Below are 21,044 nucleotides of genomic sequence, written 5' to 3'. Positions count from 1 at the left end.
GCACTGTAACCATTTAAATTATTTTGCCAAAATATGCTTCTAAAAGCTTAATTGTTTATTATTCATAAATCATGTTGTATTGCATGTTTAGGTTGAATCATCATCATTGCTTTGGCACTACCGGTAGTGATACTATTCTCCAAACAAACTAGATGTTAGTCACGTGAACGGGAACGACATTAGTAATCTCATACTGTTTTTCCGTCCGAACGAATTCCTAAACGGATTTTTAAAATCACTCCTTAAGGAGTTTCCAAAGGAATTCCTTCAAATATTTCTGAGGAAATTGCTAGAGGGATTTTTGAAGAAACTCTTAAAAGAATTTACAAAGGCATTCCAAAATGAATTTCTGAAGGAATTTTTGAAGTAAGTTCCAAAGGAATTCCCGAAGAAATTCTCAAATAAATTTTCGGAACATTTCCTTGATAAGCTTTCTGAAGTTTCTCTAAAGAAATTACTCAATTAAAATCCAAATAAATTCCTAATAGCTGAAGAAATCTCCAAAACATTTTACGGAAGTAGGTTTTTTTTCGAGGATTTTTTCAGAAATTTTTTAAAGCGTTCCCTAAAGGAAATTTCTAAGGAACTTCCGGAGCAATTCCTTGGCATGTTTAATGAAGTTTTTGTAAAGATATTTCTGAATGAAATCCTGGAGGAAGATCCGAAGGAATTCCTGAAGAAAATTCCGAAGCAATTCTCAGAGATCTATTTTTGAATAAATTACTGAATCCATCCTTTTCGATTCGAAGGAATTCCTGGAGAAATTTTCGATGGAACACATGAGAGAATTTTTAATTGAATGACTGCAGCAGTTTCTGGATGAACTTGTGGAGGAATTCCTAGAGGAATTTCTTAAGTAGTTTAATAGAAAAAATGTTATGAGACCAGCAATCGTTTCTTTTGAAAAACGTTTTTCACAATTTTTACTTGTTTGAATTGATTATTTTGCTGCAAAAATGTATATATGGCTCGTTTGTTTTTACCTAGAAAATAATGTATATCACCTGGAAAATCAGGGGATTTTGTTTTCACAGATGAGTGGACAACCTGTTTTTGCATCTTACTGGCATTAAAACCGAACAATGTCCAAGTAGATATCATTTGAAAAATATTGGCTAGATTAAGAATGATATTTGTCGTTTCTGTAACATAGGACATGAAACCTAGGATTATCTGATCTGCAGTTGTGATGCATTGTACAAGTGTAGATCTAGTTTACCAAATAGTGGCTTTATGCAACCATGAAAAAATTGGACTGCAATTCCTGGAAAGGTAGTGGGTTTTATTAATTCAATTTGGCACGACTGGGAAAAGACGCATCTTAGGTTGTTTACTTGACAAAGAGTAATCAATCTACAAGATGCGAATAATTCATAATAATCAGGAGTATACCACCAAAGTTTAACTCAATTGACGTAGTGGTTCTGCGCCCCAACAAAAAAAAAGTACAATCAATTTTAAATATGAAATTTGTCCTTCGTTGGGCGAACCGCTACCGGACGTTGTCGAATCAAGAAAACGCTTCGAAATCGCCATGAGACCTACTTGGATCAATAAAAATGGGCTTTCAATAAAATTTGGAGTGAGTTGGTCATTGATTGAAATAACGATAGGAAGGACTTAGTCAGATCAAGAAAATCACGAATCGGTTTATTCGGATCGAGATAAATCCATTTCTGGAGTGTGTCTATCGGTAGTTTGGAATCACTGGTCGACTTGGTTGGGTCTTAAAAACATCCAGCATTTTGAAATAGAACTCAGTCTATTAGTTTTTTCACATCCTCATTCATATTTATTGTTAACTAGTATAATATGCCCAAGAGGATATGTCAAATTCAAATTATGTATTACTATTCACCAAATATTCAACGACTTCGCTTTATTTTTTCATATATAAAAACTCGTACAAGTTTCTGATTTATTTGAATCAGATTAAATGGATTAAATGCGGCCATAATGGTCATTTTTCGATACACAAATTTATAGTTTATCGGAATAAAATGTGGAAAATTACCCATTTATTATCACATCCGAGGGAATCACTTGCAACCGGCATAACTTGAAACTAGTGATCCATTTGACATTTACTTTGACATGCTGTAAATATAAAGATATATTTTTTCATGCACTAGATTTTTCAAAATATATTTTCATTGCTTTCCATTGTTGTCGGTTTGTTATTAATTGCCCCTTAACTTATAAATCTAATCTATTTCTCAAAGCTGAAATCTTGATTTCGGCGCCCCCTAAGGTCTGGCGCCCTTGGCGGGGGCCAACCTGGCCAACCTCACGCTACGGCGCTGTACAGAGGTGCCTACAATTGGTTAAAAAAATGATGTGGTAAAAATTGACAACTTTGTAAAAATCTGCATGTTTATCAAATTATTTTTTCCATCAATAGTAAGCTGAGGTCTTAATCTTTCATTGATATGCATATTAGAGTGGGGCGTCATGGTCATTTTTTCAAATCAATAGTTTTTTGAAGCCATTCTGGGTCCTGAACAACTGTGCAGAATTTGGGACCGATTGCTTGCTTCCTTGCTTTCCGCATCGCGTTTGAAGTTTGTATGAAAATTAGTATGGGAGAACGCATATTTTTGCATTTCTACTACTAGAGGTTTCAGTTCATCGCAAACGAAGTGGCACATTACGTTAAAGTATAACCCAAAGGATGCCGAAAAACTTTGCTGAAGAAGGCACGTTGCTGGAACGTCCACGAAAAAAGTTATAACGCTTAGAAGATCGAGTGTTCAAACCATATGCAAAAAATCATTTATTCTGCCAGCACTGCCGAACTACGTGGAGCAATAATTTAACTGTGTGTTATTTCAAAATTATTGATTTTATAGGACTTTGGAGCTAATGGGAGATATTCAGAATGATTTCACGAAGTAAAAATTCCGACTAGAAGGAAAATGGGGTTTGCCCTCTGACAATAATTGACAATAATTATTACAGGTTGTCCGGTAGTGCTGGCAGAAACATTGATTTCTTGCATATGGTTTAAACAATCAATTTTCAAAACGTAATAACATTTTTTGTAGGCCTTTCAGCTGCGTACCTTCTTCGGCAAAGTCTTTCGGCATCTTCCAGGCTATATGCTAACGTATTGAGTCACGTGATTGATGATAAATTGAAGCCGCTAAGAGCAAAAATGTTAAGAAGTACGTTTTCCCATACTAATCTCCATGTAAAATTAAAACGCGATGCGGCATGCGAGGTCGCAACCAATCGAGCCCATATTTTGCACAATTGATTGGGGTCCCTAAACGATTCAGAAAAACCTTGATCTCACTTGATCGGACGAAATTTGCGTTTTTCCATACAACTGCTCCCCACTCTAATGCATATGTCTATTTACATAATTTAATTCAACAAACTTATGGCAAAAATATCTAACTATGCCCACTACCGGGCAACTTCCTCTACGTATATCATCACAGTCCAGGAAAGTCGAGAAAGTTTCCAATCCAAAAAATTCCCTGCAACAAGACAGGGATTTGAAACCAGCCTCTTCAGCATAGTGTTGCTTTACAGCCGTGAAACACTAGGCTAAGGAAGGCCTTGAACAACCAATAACGATCTATACGTATGACTCTCTATAGCTTATGGTTTTATTTTTTCAAAGATTTTGTTTAGTCTATTCATCACATTACTAAGAGATAGAGCTTGCAGTCCGAATAAGCTATTAAACACACTATCATTAGAGTACCTATTTAAACTACGACAAACCAAAACATGAATGATACTTACCGCTCCCTTGGTTTTCATAGTTACACTATCTTCTTCCTCTTCTTCGCAATACTCTTTGCGTGGGGACGTTGGAGAGCTTGGTAGGCTTTTTGGCTGGCCTTCAACGCTACTGCCTCCGCTGCTCAAACCATCTCGATTCTTCGCGTTCCGGTTTTGTACTATGTTCCACTCCCGCAGCAGTGGAGCCGATATTTCAAAGCAAGAACTGAACAGATCCCCGGAGCTGTACGTCGTGACCGCCGGATTGGGGCCGAGAATCTTCTTCACGCCCTTCAGTTGCGATAACGCACTGAATGGGTTCGCCTTTGGCAGCCCACCCTGGTCCATCTTTGCTAGAAGTTTGTACTGGGGATCTTTCAGTAGCATTGTTTCCGCTACCTTCCGCAGCGTTTGATTGGAGTAGGTAGGCGACTCGGGAATTACGGATTCGGCCAGTTTACTACTCGCCCGTTGATACATGTGATAGCGCGCTTTATCACTAGGCGTGGTATGAGGTGGAAACACAATGACGTTCTCGGATAACGATCTTCGATGATGGAGAGGATTATCTCCATCGCGGTCTCCGTTCAAGCTATTCTCTCGACTTAGATTTTCTTTACCCACTTCTTTGGCCGCTTCACTCGTTGGACTGATGTTAGTGACATCTATTGAATTCCGTTTTCCTATGACATTCTTTGTTATTGAAGTTGTCGACATGCTGCCAATACTGCTGTTACTATTGGTACCGTTCGTATTACAATTATTGCTAATGCTATGTACAGGAGAAGAGGTCACTAGTGATGGGGTACCATTGCCGTTCGCTGGTGATGGCGAGGATAGGACGGTGTTAGAATTAGTGCCATTGCTTATACTATGCCTATGTTGCTGCTGATTGTAGCTATCTTCACACACGTCCGACAGTAACGTGCATTTTTTGATGCACTCAGTAAACGTAGGGCGACTCTTTGGATCATACTGAAAGAAAGAGAAAACATGATTTTCATACTGTGTTTATTAGGTTGTGGATATTAAATAATACATTTCCGATAAAAAAAAACTTTTAATGTGTTTACATAGTTTACCAACATGCTTCTAAAGTTGATTTTTATGAAAAGTGCATTTGAAATTTAATCTATCAACCATCTCAGAAAAATAACAATTTGTTGTAAGACGGTAGCAATCAACTTCCATTACGACCTACTTTATAAATATCAGTATTATACTTACGGTACAACAATAAAAAGCCAGTCTTAAAAACGCCGGTGGCGTATCATTCGGACACAGATCAGCAAACACAATGTAATCCAATCCGAACGAATCAGTCCTTGGCATAATATCGGGATCAGCCTCAATCTAAAAAATATGTGGAACATTAACTAAAGGAAACCATCATTAAGTGTGCCGCGAAATTTTCGATTACCCGTGCAATGAGCTCGCAGAGGATGATCCCGTAGGAAAACACGTCACTGGTTTGATCGTACCATTGCCCTTTCAAGCACTCGGGGCTCATCCAGTAGGGCGATCCTACTGTGTCCAGTCGTGGTTTACCGCTGTAAAAATTGCCAAACAAAAAGTTATATGCTTCAAACAAATAGACAAACTCTCGAGTCTGCACATAGCATACCATTTCCGCGGGATGTTGGCTGCCAGTCCAAAATCCCCGACCACTGCATCATACATTCCGTCCACAGTTCGCTTTACTAGCACATTCTTTGAAAAAAAAAATGAAATAGATATTAATAAATCAAATGGTAACAACAGAGATATTGATTAACAATTTTAAAACGCAACACTTAATCTATAAAGAAACCCAGATAGATTACCTTGCTCGTGAGGTCACGATGAAAGATACCAACATCGTGCACGTACTGCATCCCTCGAGCGATCCCGAGTGCGACCCGTATTTTCAGCAGCGGTGACAAATAAATGGCGCTATTTGCGATCAGTTGCTCCAGGGAACCGTCTTCGATGTACTCGGTGAGGGCGTGCAGCTGACCTTCTTGCACACAGACGCCCATGAATCTGGAGTAGGAAAAATACGAGAAGATGGGATCGGTATTAGGTGTCGTCACAAAGCGGGCATAGTAAAATGTCAACTAGAGGTATCAATTTTTCAAATTATATGTTCCAGATCATATTTTGGTCATAACGTCTCTGGCCGCTAGACTACTCGAAAATGAGTTAACATATGAATAGAGGGGTACAGCGTTTATAAAAGCATCGTAAATGTCTCCTATTGAGTCGTTAGATTTGAGGTTCGAAATCCATGAAGTCCCATGGACTACATAATATTCAATATTCAATGTTGGCAACAACACATTCGATTTTGGCAACACATTTTTTTAATTTTTATTTTATTTTTGATACTTTCTCTAAACCACGTAATTTCAGAATCCTGGTAATAAACTGGTAAGATTTCAAAAGTGCCGCATGAATCGATTTCCAGACATAGTAAGTTTTTTTTTTATTTTGAGTTTATAATAGGTTATTTACTTCTACTTCTTCTTCTTCCATTGCTCTACATTCCAACTGGTATTTGGTCTGCTTTTCAACTCAGTTCTATTAACATATCCTCAGTTATTGATTGAGAGCTTTAGTATGCAGCGTATGCATGAAAGTGATGCCAGCTAATAAGGATCACCATAAATCCGTCGTGGAGTTCCTCGAGGTTCACAAGTATGAGTACTACACTCATGACCACCCCGGCCATCGCGGCTCTCCGTCGAGCGATTCCAATCCTCCCACCGTTTCAACCGCACAAGCGACTGGCTGCAGCAGCAAGCTCCAGTACCGCTGGCTCCAGCTTCCAGCGACTGGCCCCCGCTGCCTCTTCCTGGATTCCGCCGCCAGCAAGATGAGCATCCTCTACCCCCTGAGGATTCGGCTCCGCTATACACCCCGGAGCAACTGGCTCCAAGATTCAACCAACTTGCTACTCGACTTTGAAGCTGCAAATCCCGGTTCGACCAGATCTACACTCTGAGCCTTTTCGTCATTGAAAATGGCTTCCAGGTTGGGTCTGACAAACTGGAACGCATGCTCGTTCAAGAGCAAAATCATCGAGCTCAGCCATTTCTTTCAGGAGAAGGGGATTGACGCGGATTTCATCACCGAAACCCACCTGAAACCCGAGGTAAGCGCAACAATTCCGGGTTTTAGGCTGGTGAGGTTCGATCGAACAAGCTCCAGAGAGGAGGACTGGCAATTGTCTTACGGAGCAACATCGCCAGCCGCCTGTTGCCGGACTTCAAGCTGAAAATCATCGAGTAGAAGTCACCACCTCCGTCGGAGTCGTCACGTTAATCGCGGCATACTGTCCCACACAAGTCAGAGTCGACGACGGTACGTCAGCCGAACTACGGAGGGATATACTGCCGCTAACAGAGGCCCATATATAGTCAAGCTCACTCGACGGCAGGGGCAGTTCATCATCGCCAGAGACCTTAACGCATCCACCATCCGGGGGGGAACACCGTCTCAACCCGCTCCGGAGTCGTCTGTTCCAACGACGAGCTAGAGGGCCACTACACGATCCTAATCCCGAAGTCCCCCATTCGACTGGGGCGGGTTCCAAAGGTGCGTGGATGTCAACGTCGACTACGAGACGCGGCCGGAAACGCCTGAAGCAATTGATCGGCAGCTGCGTTCCATCAAGGAGGTGATCTCGATGGCCCGTGAACAACATGTACCGACGGCTCGGCCAAATCACCGAAAAACATGAAGGCCCCAGGCTTTGGCAATAACCTGAATTTTGAACTCAAACATTATGTGTGCCTCGTTCTTCGAGCACCTTTCACTGATCTTCAATCAGTGTATTCGACTCAGCTCCTTTCCATTGTCTTGGATGTCAGCGAAAATCATCCCTATCCGTAAGCTTGGGAAGGATCCTTTCTCCCCCAAAAGTTATCTTCCCATCAGCCTTCTCTCAGGGTGTTACCGTACGGTAACATTGGTTATTATAATGATGTGGGACGGTAGGGTAATTAAAATAGTGTAAGATAGCTACCGATCAGTTTAAAAACGGTGGGCGGTTGGAGACCGAACGCATCAAACGCATATCATAGCGTTGGGGTTGGTGTACAGGCACCTGATCTAATAAGGCGTATGCGCGTATACGGATAGATGCGAGATGGAAAAATTGAGTGACAAAAGAGTTTGGGTGGTTGGGGCTTCGGCGAACGATGGGTAGTAGAAGTTAGATACTTGAGTCAAGCAGATGTGCGCGCCCTTTTTTTTGGTGAACCGTGGAGCAACGAGTGAAAACCCGCCATCTTTCGTCCGGAGCGTCCGTACCACGTGAAGCCCGTTCCGTGACGCCTTCGTCAGCGAACTTTGGTCCGCATAGTTGCCGACCCGATCTATGGTGCCGCAATCAGGAAATCCAGCCTAAGCCGCGATCTTCTAATGCGGACTATCCGTTCCGTGCCACTTTTGTCGATGAATACGTCAAGCTAAAAACGGTTACCGCTTTCCGTCGACCGGGTAATCGGCCAACATAGCTGAAATCCGTCACCTATTTGTCCGGGCGTCCATCCGTACCTCCAGGAAACTGTTGGCTTCGTCGGCGAACACGCCGAGCTTGGTTCGACCATCGCCATATTTCCAGCCGACACAATTGGCCCTCACAGCTCTAAGCTCGGTCAGTGCATTTTTTAAGAATCGTTAAAATAAAGCAGTAAGTCAAATTTTCTTTTATTTGTTCTAGGACCCCACATCCGAAACTCTCTCCTAATTATACCGCCCTGGGACCCGGGAGAAAAAAGAAGGCCTTTGGTGCCCACCCGGAAGCGGCCGTTGGCTCAAGACCAGCTGCTTGGGGCTTAAGCGGGTTCCCTTCTGGGACCAAGCAATTTCTCCCGGGGCCAAATCGTTTCTAGGGTTATCCAAGCTATTCAAAAAAGCTATTCATCATCGGTTACTTGAGTCTGCCGAAAATCTCAACATCTTGCTCGAGGAACAGTTTGATTTTCGACGCGGTCGATTAACCGTCCACCAACTGACTCGAGTTACCAGTGTCCTCAGATGGAACAAGTCTGTCTCTAAAACATCCGCCATGAGTCGATGTCGAGAAGGCATTCGACAATGCATGACATGATGGTCTGGCGTACAAACTACAACGCTACAATCTTGTCAGCTACCTGGAGAAAATCATCAATAATTACCTGTCGGCAAGGACATTCCGGGTCTCAACTAGCGGAGCGAGCCCCCAATGCACACAACATCGTCGCAGGCGTCCCCCAGGGCAGTATCCTCGAGTCCCTGCTTCTCAATCTGTTCACCTCCGATATGCCAGAACCTCCAGAAGGCGGCATTCTGTCTGACGCCATCATCGACTTTGCGTCATCGAAGCATAATATCAGTAAGGGCCTCAAGAGGAGCTTGCTGAAACTTCGAAAGTCGATGTTGGACGCCAAGCTGGAGATGGCGGTCGGGACGGCCAAGTCTAAACCCGTGAAATCCGTGGAGTCGAGGTCTACCTAGACTGAGGCCCAAGGATTCGCGGACTCGCGGGATCCTCCAAGGATTCGCGGGCAAGGTCGAATCGAACGAGGGCGTGCCAGCGAAGACGGTGGTGCCAAAGTCTACCCAGACTGAGGCTCAAGTATTTGCGGGCACGTCGGGAGTGACTGCTCCAACGGAGAAGACACAAAAACGGGGGAGACAGTCTCCAGGGGATGAGCTCCCTGGAGGCCGCTCCAAAACGCGGAGGGTTACTACCCCGAACAAGGGTAGTGGGGCTGGGAAGCTGAAGCCTCCAAAGCCGGGGGAGGAAGGACCTGGAAAGGTCCGTCCACCCAGGAAAGACGGTGGTGAGGGGTTACGGCAGGCTGAGAGCTCTCAGCTACACCAGACCAGAAAAATAGAGGGGGATGACGCATCCTGGACCCTGGTCAAGAACAAGAGGAAACCGAAGACGTCAAGGGCCGAAAAGAAGGCCCAGGCGAATGAGGGTAGCAAGAAGTCTAGGGTAGGCGCCAATCGCTCCAGGGGCGATGCCCTAGTCATCACGGCGGACGAGGCTAAGTACTCGGACGTCTTGAAGGCGATGAGGAGTGACGTCAAGCTCGGTGAACTCGGCGCCGACGTACGTCGAATAAGACGTACCCGGATGGGCGAGATGATCCTCGAGCTGAAGCGGGGCGTCTCGCAAAAGGGCGCCGCCTACAAGAAGTTGGCGGAAGAAGTTCTAGTCGAGACGGTCAAGGTACTCACGACGGAGGTGAATCTAAGGGTTAAAGACCTGGACGAGATCACCGAAGTCGAAGAGCTCGTCACGGCACTGCGGCGACAGTGTGAAGTGGAGACGCCCACCGCAGCCGTTCGGCTACGGAAAGGTCCGGCAGGGATGCAGGTAGCATTGGTTCGGCTATCTGCAGCGCACGCCTCCAAGGCAGTCAAGTTAGGGAGCGTCAAGGCGGGATGGTGGGTATGCCCTGTGGGCATATACGAGCAACCCGAAGTTTGCTTCAAGTGCCTGGAACCGGGGCACAAGCAATGGGACTGCAAAGGCCCTAACAGAAGCAATCTCTGCCGACGCTGCGGATTGGAGGGACATAAGACATAATGCTGCACGAACCCTCCCAATTGTTTGATTTGTTCCAGCAAAGCTGTGAACAGCAAGCACCCCATGGGGGGTTCGATGTGCCCGGCGTTTAAGCGTGCTGCAAAATCACAGTGCAGGTAAAGCAGCTGGCTTGCTCGGCCTCGCCCGAGTGTTTGGTGTGCGCAGGTTTAGAGGAAACGGAGGAACACGTGTTGTTCGTGTGCTCACGTTTTCGCGCAATGCGTGACCACATGCTTGCCACATGTGGTCTGGACACTACCCCGGACAACCTAGTTCGGAGGATGTGTAAAGATAAAGTTGGCTGGATGTTCGGTGCTGCAAGGACACGCAGCTAACCTCGAGGGTGCGTTGTGCACTGGCCCCCCTTTGAAGCATTACTTTCTGGTTGTACCGAAGGGACTATGGGCTTGGCGGCAATGGAAACGGTTTAGCGGGTCGGGGATGTAGTCCTGCCTCCCTCGTTTGCTGTTGGAGGTGGTCCCTAACCCTGCACTTCCTGGACAACCCAGGATGTCTGTTGAGCAGATTCCCCCTCCATTGCTTAGGAAGGAAAAAAAAAATCTAGCGCCTCCTAAAGGCCGTCATGATATTATCATATCTTAAAACTCAAATAACAATATTTAAAAAATTCTAATCGAAGTTGGAGGGCCAAGCCGGCCGATCACTGTACATGTTAAAAAATAATTGTAGAACAAAAAATGACTATATAAAGATGAATTTTACTACTACTACACGGGCAGAAACCATAAATAGAATAACAAAACATGATATGGACTTGATTGATATAAGACAGCGGTTCTCAACCTGGGGTACATGTACCCCTAGGGGTACCTTTGCCAGCTTCAGGGGGTACCTTGAACCAAAAAGTATAATGGCGGATGTATTGCTTTTCCAATTAAACTTGTACAGTTTTGATAATTATGTATTTTTAGATTCCAAAACATTGTATTGTACGTAATATGTATAGCGATCAGTAAATCAAAATCTATTGAATTCTGCCCACTACAACCAGCATAGTGTATGAAGGGCTGTGTAACAAAAGATCTAAAAGAAAAAAAGTTTAGAAACTAGAATCTAGAGGTCTGTAAACCTCAATTTGAGAGGCATGAGGGCTTTTCCGAAAAGCTCAGTAGCTTCGTTGATAAAGGATTGAAAGCCTTTTTCAAGAAAATCGTATGCTTTCTTTTTAAAGGCTCCGAAACCTTATTTCAAAAGGCTTCTAAGACTAGGAAACCTTCTCTAGAAAACCTCCTCTCTAAAGGCTTGGAAGCTTGGAAGTCTCCTTACAAGTGGCCTGCTTTTAGGAGACTCGGAAACCTTCTTTCAAGAGGCTCGGAAGCCTCCTTTCAAGAGGCTCGGAAGCTTACTTTCAAGCGGTTCGGAAACCTTCTTTTAATGTTTGGGAGCCTCCTTTCTAGAGGATTGAAAGCCTCCTTTCAAGAGGCTCGGAAGCCTCTTTTCAAGAGGCTCGGAAGCCTCCTTTCAAGAGGCTCGAAAGCCTCCTTTCAAGAGGCTCGGAAGCCTCCTTTCAAGAGGCTCGGAAGCCTCCTTTCAAGAGGCTCGGAAGCCTCCTTTCAAGAGGCTCGGAAGCCTCCTATTAACAGGCCTTTTCTCAACAGGGTCGAAAACCTTTTTTCAAAAAGTTTGGAAGCCTCGTTTGTAGAGGCTTGAAGGCCTCCTTTCTAGAGGCTTGTAAGCCTCCTTTCTAGAGGCTTGGAAGTTTCCATTAAAGAGGCTTGGAAGCCTCCTTTCAAGAGGCTCGGAAGCCTCCTTTCAAGAGGCTCGGAATTCTTCTTTTTGGAGGCTTGGAAGCATCTTTTCTAGAATCTTGAAAGCCTCCTTTCTAGAGGTTGGAAGCTTCCTTTTTGAGACTCTGAAGCCTCTTTTCAAGAGGCTCGGAAACATCCTGTTAAGAGGCTCGGATGCATTTTTTGTAGAGGTTCGGATACGTCTTTTCAAGAGACTCTAAAGCTTCCCTTCAAGAGGATCGAAATTATTTTTTGATGAAGCTGAAGAAGCTCCTTTCAAGAGGTTCTGAAGCCTCCCTACAAGATGCTCGGAAGGCTCTTTTCACGAAGCGCGGAAGCTTATTTTCAAGAAGCATGGAAGCCCTCAAAGGTCAACAACGTCTTATAGGAAGCTTGATGTACAAACTTAATTTGAATTGCAAAGTTTTACAGAATAACGAATAATTCAGACAACTTTTTGGGGAGCCATATATTGCGTCAATTTTCAGGTCCATTTTCCATATATCTTATGAGCTAAGCTTATTTTTATTTACAGCGAAAAACAGTAGGGGGTACCTCAATGAATGTAAAAGTTTGAAGGGGTACCTATCAAGAAAAAGGTTGAGAACCGCTGATATAAGAGATAAAATAACAACAATATCAAAAATTTGCACTGAAATTTAAATATCATACGTATCATTTAAATATCAAGATATGCTATGGATAAGAACAAACTAATGGCACATGATATTGGTCACTTCTTACAAATAGCATAACTTGATCTCCTTATGATATTTTACTGCAAAATAATGATATTGTCGTCTGATCTTTTATCTCTTATATCAATCATGTCCATATCACATTTTGCTATTTTATCAACAATTGATATTATTGAGTTATTTTCATCTACTCGGGTACTACTCTTGGTGATCCAAAATAAGAGCCCCCGTAAGGGTGTTCCAAAATACATCCTTTACCCTATTGCCTAGGCTGGCCCGGACCAATTATATGAGTTAAACTGCTAAAGTGCGTACAAAACACAAAGTCATTGTTAGGTATGATATGAAACGCAACAATTTAAAAAGAAAGAACCTGTAAAACTGAATTGATCACCGTTCTGGGAATTTTAAATAGCTATTAAAAGCTTCGCACATCATATAAGTAAATCAGTCCAGTGTCAAGAAACACGTATACTTGTTTTTATTGAATACTTTTACGGTATTGTTGACATCAAGGGGCGAGTGAGACATAAACGATAAGTGGAAAATAAATATCTTATGTTTGCTTCAAGTGTTTTCACGAATTGATAACAGCGGTATTAAACACCACCTTGTGCAGCAAAGTTAAACATCACATGGAATGTGCATATGCCTGCGATTATCTTCTATCGAATGATTTCTTAATGACGGAAAATAAAGGGATTATATTGTGGGAGAAGGTTATTGCAAACGACTCATTTGTTTTATGACCCCAGCTAGTAAAGAACAAATGCACAAGTACAATTGAATCATAGGTTCACAATTTATCGAGTAGTAAATTAATCGATAGTTCACATTGCACATTGAGTATTAATGACCAATACGCGTGAACCTGGAACATAGTTAGAACGCTTTTTACATCGAAGTTGGATTTTGCTTGAAATACAGGCAATTTACCCAACTTCGGAAGTAGTGCGCTGGATTCGTTAAACAACGCTTCAATTAGTTTGACAGATAAAACTTCGGGAGAAAGTTTGGTTCGGAAGTCCGGACTTCCGAATTCTAATCTAGTGCTACGCCGACAATATTTTGGTAGTGATACGATCCCCATGCAGACGAAATATCTCAATAATTACAAATCGTGATTTGATAGCATGATTGATCTAAAAGATTAGAAATCAGACAACAATATCAATATTTTGCACTAAAATATCATAAGAGGAAGTGTGAAGTGCGACAACTCATACAAAAAAAATCCGATTCCTAGCTTAGCTTAGCTTAGACTGACTGTACATATCAATGTTGTAGAGTTTCGACTGAATTTTGTTTAATACGTATTGTTTTATTGGCTTATAGTTATATGTCTCATAGTCACATAGTCACCAGTGAACAGAAAGGTGAACATAGAAGTGAACATATAGTGAACAAAATTAGAGAGCATAACCAATGATAAGCCGATATCCCATTCCGGTTAGAGACTATAACACAGATTCCCAAATGTACAACAGATACAGACAACACGACAGGCTAAAAGTATTAAGACAAGAGCGATCAATTCTTTATCCCTGAAGAAGGTCCCAAATACGGACCGAAACGTCGGAACAAGAACATTATAGTTCGTTTGATACAATATTAAGACTGCTAAGCCAATAAAACAATACGTATTGTACATATCAATGGTTGCTACTCCGTGATTGATCAGAACTGGTGCAAATTGCACTACGATCCAAGTGAACAGTGGTTGGGATTTACCATCTATTCTCCAAGTCCACGTTTCAGCAGCTCGCAAATGTTGATCAATAACGGCGCCGGCCAAGTCCTTACAGTCAGTTGGGAAAGGGAGGGAATGTTAGTGTGTGGTTATTGTTGCTACTAGAGACCGAGAATACCTCTGCATCTCCACAATTACCACGGGAAGGAATTAGTGTTAGTTGGGTGGGGTTATCAGTAACATAGATCGGGATTCACCATGGAAAGTGATGTGATCTATGCAACTTCTACACAACAGTATAAGCATTTCCTAAATTTGTTCAATCATTCATTCTTCGCGAGAATAAACAATCAATCGTTTAAAGTGAGCGATTGTTCATTTGGAATTCCGAATTAGGCGCCCGCGTCATCATTTCCATACAAAAAAATTCCGATTCCTAATACAAAAAGTGTGACTCAAAGGGGAGGGGGTGTTCCAATATACCCATTTTTGCGTTACGTAATTAATGGATCTTCCCACAAGTGTTCATACTACAAAGTATGCCGTAATAATGCTTAATGCTAGAATATAACTATGGGAATTACGAGAAACAAAGCTAAAATGTGTTCGCATTCTACTAGAACCGTTTTTTAACGTTTTATTATCGTATCGACCATTCAATTTGAATGTGGAAATATTTTACATTTCATCGAAAGCTAATAAACAAATTTGGTGCCAACTAATTAAATTTACTTCTTTCTACCTTTACAATTGCGGCAAACGCCACTTTGCGCCAGCCAGCTCGTGCTGGCTGCACCAAACAGGTGTTTAAATTAGTTTTCACGCAATTAGGCGCGTGTTGTCTGCGCGGATTCTTGTGCCTGGCCTATATATGGCGTAATTGATCAATCGCCTGCTTCTTTCCCTTTGCCTTTACTGTTCCGCACTTTTCGGTTGTTTGTAAGCAACATACCGTAGTCCACAGGTGGTATGCATGCAAAGACTGAATGAAATTCTTTGTCGACGTATTTGTTTGCTCTACTTAACAGCATTTTGGAGGTTGAGTGTTTGCTTTTCGGGTGTTTATCTTTCCTCCAACTGTACGCCATTGAAAGTAAAACCATATCCAAATAAGTGGACTAATTCACCTTGCCGATGTGAAAATATAGCAAAAATAAACAACGTACTGGGGCGATTGTAGATTTTGTATGTTTATAATGATAGAAGTAAATAAAGATTCGGTAGTTGAAACTGATAATAATTGTATTATTTTGAATGAATACGTATTTTAATTTAAGTATGCGTTAATTAACTTATTTTGGTGTAAATGTGTAAATGAACTTAATTTACTTTGTGCAAAAAAGGTAGTCTTTTTACGCTTACGTCACTGCGACAGATAATATCAGTATTGTTCTAGTGAACTTTCCGTTAACTCCCCTTTTGCAATAAATAACGAAAACCATTTTTGCAATAACTTTTTTGTTTTTCAAGGGTTTTTATTGCATAGCAGCTTTACTTTACTTACTAATAAAAAAGGAAACTTGAATAATTTTCAAGAACTTCTTTAACTTCTTGACTCTAACATAATTTAATACTTAGGACCGCGAAATGAACCTTCAGTTCAGCATGATCTTGCTGTATAGCCCCGTATCATACCGCTATGCAATTCTTACTTGATACAGAATGTGAAACCATTTCGAACGGACATGGACGTTTGAATATTTCTCTCCTAACTCACAGTTACAGCAAGGCACAAAAAAATTGGAACATAATGCAAAAACTTAACCACTTATGGCAGCCAGAGGCGTCGCAGTTTTACCTCGTTTTGAGCAACAACAGCAATAATTTTAGATGGCATCAATTATTATATCATTTGCAACAGATATTGTTGAACAAAAAAGCTTTGAAGAAGAAAAAATACTCGTCTTCTTCTCAATGATCATAGCTGTTGAAGTGTACATCTCTCAGGCTTCAAAATGAGTGCAGGCCTATCTTCTTCTGCGACAACAAATCTTTTCCAATGTCGTGAGTGCGAAATTTCAACCCTTCAGTGAGCCGCAACAAATTATGGCGCCTGATTATATCGCGGGCAGATTTTTCTTTACTTTATTATTCGACTCCGACAGTAAGATGGTGCTTAGGGACTGGAACAAACATGCCGATCGCTTCAGGGGAAGCTATCATGAATAGTTAAATAAACATAGATCACGACTTTTGATGACCATCACGACGACCATACCGACTTAGGCGAGAAAATTTGAGTCAGTATGATACTCGCAGGCGCGAAAATTTAGCTGAGCAACCATCTATCACAGGTCAAAAAACGGCAACAGTTAAGGTGCCGAAAGCAAAGTGCGAAAACCAAAGATAAAATACGACACGACTTAGTCTCAGTAATTGGAATCATTAGGCAGTCGGACACAGCATCAGACCCGGTAGTTAACGAGCAGATGAGCCGTAATGATGGTCAATTTTTGGTTTATCTAACGATACCATATGGCTTTCAGCTTTGCATGGTCCGATAATATCAAGCTTCGCTAAAAGGGTGAAAGGCTACAAACTTTTACTTGTCAGAAAAGGCTTCATTCAACCTAACATCAACGTCAAGCATTTCTTCTCGGAATACCGTCTTGATAAAAAAATAACCGTAATCGTTGTTTGCTGATGTTAAATTTAACATTGGATAGCAAATCAAAACAGGAAGCAACCGAGAGAAGCTCTTTTGTTTCACTGCCCGTAAAAGCACGACACGACCCTACCACAACGCTTATCCACTATAGAAGGAAGCACAAATTGATCGCGAGCCCGACAAGGTCCGGATATGTACATTTTATACCTTCATAACATGGGGGTCGATCCAGATATTAGAATGCATTTAAATGCATATCGGAGACGTGCACACAACTCACGCGTATGAATAGCCTCCAGCTATCGGTAGGTGACGCAGACTGCATAGGAAAGGGTTCATGACTTCGGTCGTTTCAACTACATATTCCGAGATGGAAGCAGTTTTCCGCATCAGCTCCATTGTTTTCCGTGCCACGGAATACAAACAGGAAATCATCACGCGCGGTTCGATCACACCTTACTCAAGAAACGTGAAGGTTTGAGAAAGTCTTACAATTAACTACGGCATTATTAACTGCTAAACGCTACTAATCATATGCTAATACGGTCTCATCGACTTTGCAGTTGGGTTATAACAATTGTAAATAATTTGTTTTCTGGTTTCTGGTTACGTTCATGTAAAATATATTTTTTTAAATTTAAATTAGAGCGTGTTTCAGTCCCGTCGTTGGCTTGCAACTAAAACCGAATAAATGCTTTTATAAGATGTAAAGTTACTGCTCCTGGACTTCGCCTCATAGCTCCGATATTCATCCCACGAAAAACAAATCAATGAAAAGGTATTTGATTGGTTTTATATTTTTGTGATTTTTTCAGATGTGAGAACAGATTCTCTATATCTCGTAAATTTTGTTCTACGACCGAGTACATATTTGATTTCTAAACCTAAGCCCATTTGCAATAAGAATCAATGGGATACTATTCACCATCAAATGCAAATTGGTTAAAGCAAAAGCAATTTTTTCATACGCTTTCATAGCGCTAGTGTAAAAGGAATACAAGTAGGAACAAATGATCACAAGTCAGTCAAAAAGCTGCTTGGTGCGGTTCGGCAATATCCCGACCATATGATTCAGGATGTATTGGCCACCCTGAGGTCAGTTCGAGGCCCTTGTGAGAGCTTCTGGGACCATCAAAATCGGCTATTTCCTAAATACCACAAACTATGCACACCAAGTTTTCTTTTTCGAGCTCGTCAAAAGTGGTCACCGCTAGTGCTCAGAAAATTTCAGAAACGAATTTTGCCAGAAAATTTAATTTATTGCTGATTCTCAGCAGAATATTTACCGCATCTTAGCATCCGAAAGGGGGAGGGGGTGGTCGGTGAGCGTCAAAATCTGCCATTTCAAAGTATGATTTCAACAAACTATGGCGAAATGGATTTAGAATTTCAGCATTTTACAAGACGAGACGAACTATGACTTTCTATAACGAAGAATTGCGACATCCGATCTTGATGCTTGCTGGAGTTCCTCGGCCTAAATAATTTCCTCTGTGATACCTTTGCTTTGGATGTTGAAGTACGGTACAACTACCCTACCTTTGGTCAGCGGATTTTCCCGTGAAACAAATTTTGCTACTATTCTAGGTGTTCGTGAACGACACTTGTTGACCTTACACCAGATACAATTGCTTACTACCTGATGTATCGCTGGACGCATTTTCGGGATCCGAAACCGCTGCCTCATCTCATTGAATACAGTTTCCGAATTACCGTGTCCAAACTGCTCGTGGTAGTGCTGTATCAGCTTCTGCGTTATCGCGTGTGAACGCGACAGAATTATCGGGTACCGTTGGTCGAAGGAACTCTCCACACAGTTTGCCAGCCTTTCATACATACGTAACACCCCTTCGTCGTCTAAAACCGGTGAACTTTTGTAAATTTGGCTACTCTTCTTGGTGGTTTCCACTTGCGCTCCCGGCTCTCGGTTCAAACTGTTGGATAGTATGCTCATTTCGTCCGGAAAACTGTCCCATTGCGCCTGCCGCCACAAAATGGTAACTGCTTGCTGGAGCTCTTCGCGGCGTAGTTCGGATTCGGATTCGTAGTTCGCTGCAATTGTCTTCATCAGCTGCTGCTGCTTTGTTGTAGCCGGTTCGGTTCGACGTTGATTGCCCTGTGGAATAGAATGACACCTCGAGCTTCTTCGTTGGTCTCTCCGAACCCTACTTCTCGCGTTGGCCACAGTTCTTGCGGCCGATATAGAAACGAGGGTCCACAAAACCAGTCTCCATCACTTTGTAACGGCGGACCTTGACCCCACTTCGTCAGCACGTCTGCGATGTTCAGCTTGGTCAGAATCCATCGCCAGTCCGCAACCTTCGTTAGCTTGATCCGAGTTGAGCCAACTACATACGGTGCGGGAATCCGTTCAGATAACTGTCCGGCGACTGGTACGAGTGCGTGCTCAGAATTGTCTGGCTCATTCGCGCCCCCAGAACGGCTCCCATCAGCTCCAAACGGGGAATCGACTGCCGCTTTATCGTGGCCACCTTGGCCCGGGACATCATCAGGCTGCAGCGGACCTCACCCTCAATTATCGCTCGCAAATAGGCTACGTAACCGTATGCGTGTTCGCTGGCATCGGTGAAGATGTGGACTTCCAGGGAATCGACTTGGCGCCTCCGAGATGACAGCGAGGAATCCAGATAGTTTCGACCCCTGGCAACAAATTTATCTATCGCTGCCACAACGTCCAGGATTTTTCGTCGATTTCGTCGTCCCATTGGAACGCCAGAGATGCTGGATGATAGTTTTGCCGTGGATGGTAAATAATGACAGCAACCCAAGTGGATCATAAAACCCCATCACACAGCTTGCGACAAGCCGTTTTGTCGGTCGCTTTCCCTCCAGCAGGTATGGCTGCAACTCTTCCTGCTTTCAGATGGACCAATCTTTCGTCCAACGCCAGTTTAATGGCCGCTTCCACATTGTCGACGCTGTCGAAATAGTCGTCGACGTAATGACGGTGGATAATCGCTGCCGATACCTTCGGATATTGTGCAGCAAATTCTTCCGCCTTCCGGTTCTTCACAAACTGCGCCGAGCATGGGGAACTTGTCGACCCGAAAGTCGTTACGTCCATAACGTAAACGTTGGGTTGTTTCTCCGGAGATTTCCGGGAAATAAACCGCTGCTTCTGCTTGTCCTCGGGGCGAATCTTTAGTTCATGGAACATCTCATTCAAGTCGCCACCGAAAGCAATCCGCCATTCGCGGAAACCGGAGAGGACTTTGACTAGTGGAACGAGCATATCCGGTCCTGACAGCAACTGAGAGTTAATGGATTTTTTGTTCGAACCGCGATCGGTTCCATTGGGGTGCCCACCTTCGCCTCCAAGGGAGCAAACGAATGGATATTGTTCGCTCCAATGAGCAACTGCGGCTGCCCGTCGTACGACTCGATCGGCAACCCCCGCATGTGCTCGTACTGTGCAAAAAGTTCTTCATTGTCAAACCTCTGATGTGGCAGCATCAGCTTTCCAACTGTGTGGACGGTATGCAGTAAGATCTTGCCGCCCGCACTGGTACTCGTGCTCGCGCCCACAGATTCATCCTCCGCGTGTCTTCCACTCTCGAGATATTGTCAGTCCATGGTCAGCCACTCTTGTAATTCTTTTTCTCCACCAGAGTAACGGAAGCACCTTCGTCCAGGAACGCCAACATAGTAGCAGACTTCCCAACGCAGTAAAGACGTACTGAAGTAATGCGGAACATGACAGTGCAGTTTGTCTGGATATGCGCACTCATCCCGACCACGTTTCTGACTGAGTGCATCAGCGGATTGTGGAACTCCCTGCATTCGCCGATGTTGCAGCGGATCTTGAACTTGCACTGGCCTCCGTGTTCGTTGAGACACACGTGACACAGCTTTTCGCGGTTTACCAGCTTCTGGCGCCTTGTGTACCGCAACATCTTGAACTCCGTGCAGTGTCGCAGCCGATGGCTCGTTCCGCGACAGTAGTTGCACGGTCTCAGGAGTCTCTAGTTTGCGGTCACATTGG

At 43.1% G+C, this 21,044-nt stretch overlaps 1 protein-coding gene across 3 annotated transcripts in view; it reads right to left on the bottom strand.

Annotated features, from left to right (window-relative positions):
* The window catches only part of LOC134205173 (uncharacterized), a 305,408-nt gene that overhangs the window by 22,081 nt on the left and 262,283 nt on the right, over positions 1–21,044 (bottom strand). For all 3 annotated transcript variants that reach the window (XM_062680176.1, XM_062680177.1, XM_062680178.1), the window contains 5 exons: positions 5,556–5,754; positions 5,357–5,442; positions 5,153–5,282; positions 4,960–5,085; positions 3,754–4,707 (listed from right to left, as the gene is read on the bottom strand). In XM_062680176.1, coding sequence (XP_062536160.1) covers positions 3,754–4,707; positions 4,960–5,085; positions 5,153–5,282; positions 5,357–5,442; positions 5,556–5,754 — 1,495 coding nt within the window. The remainder of the gene's footprint in view (positions 1–3,753; positions 4,708–4,959; positions 5,086–5,152; positions 5,283–5,356; positions 5,443–5,555; positions 5,755–21,044) is intronic.

Source organism: Armigeres subalbatus, chromosome 1 (assembly GCF_024139115.2).
Source record: "Armigeres subalbatus isolate Guangzhou_Male chromosome 1, GZ_Asu_2, whole genome shotgun sequence".
NCBI classification, from domain to species: Eukaryota; Metazoa; Arthropoda; class Insecta; order Diptera; family Culicidae; genus Armigeres; species Armigeres subalbatus.
Note: the sequence above shows the minus strand (reverse complement) of the source record. Positions and strands in the feature narration are given on the sequence as shown.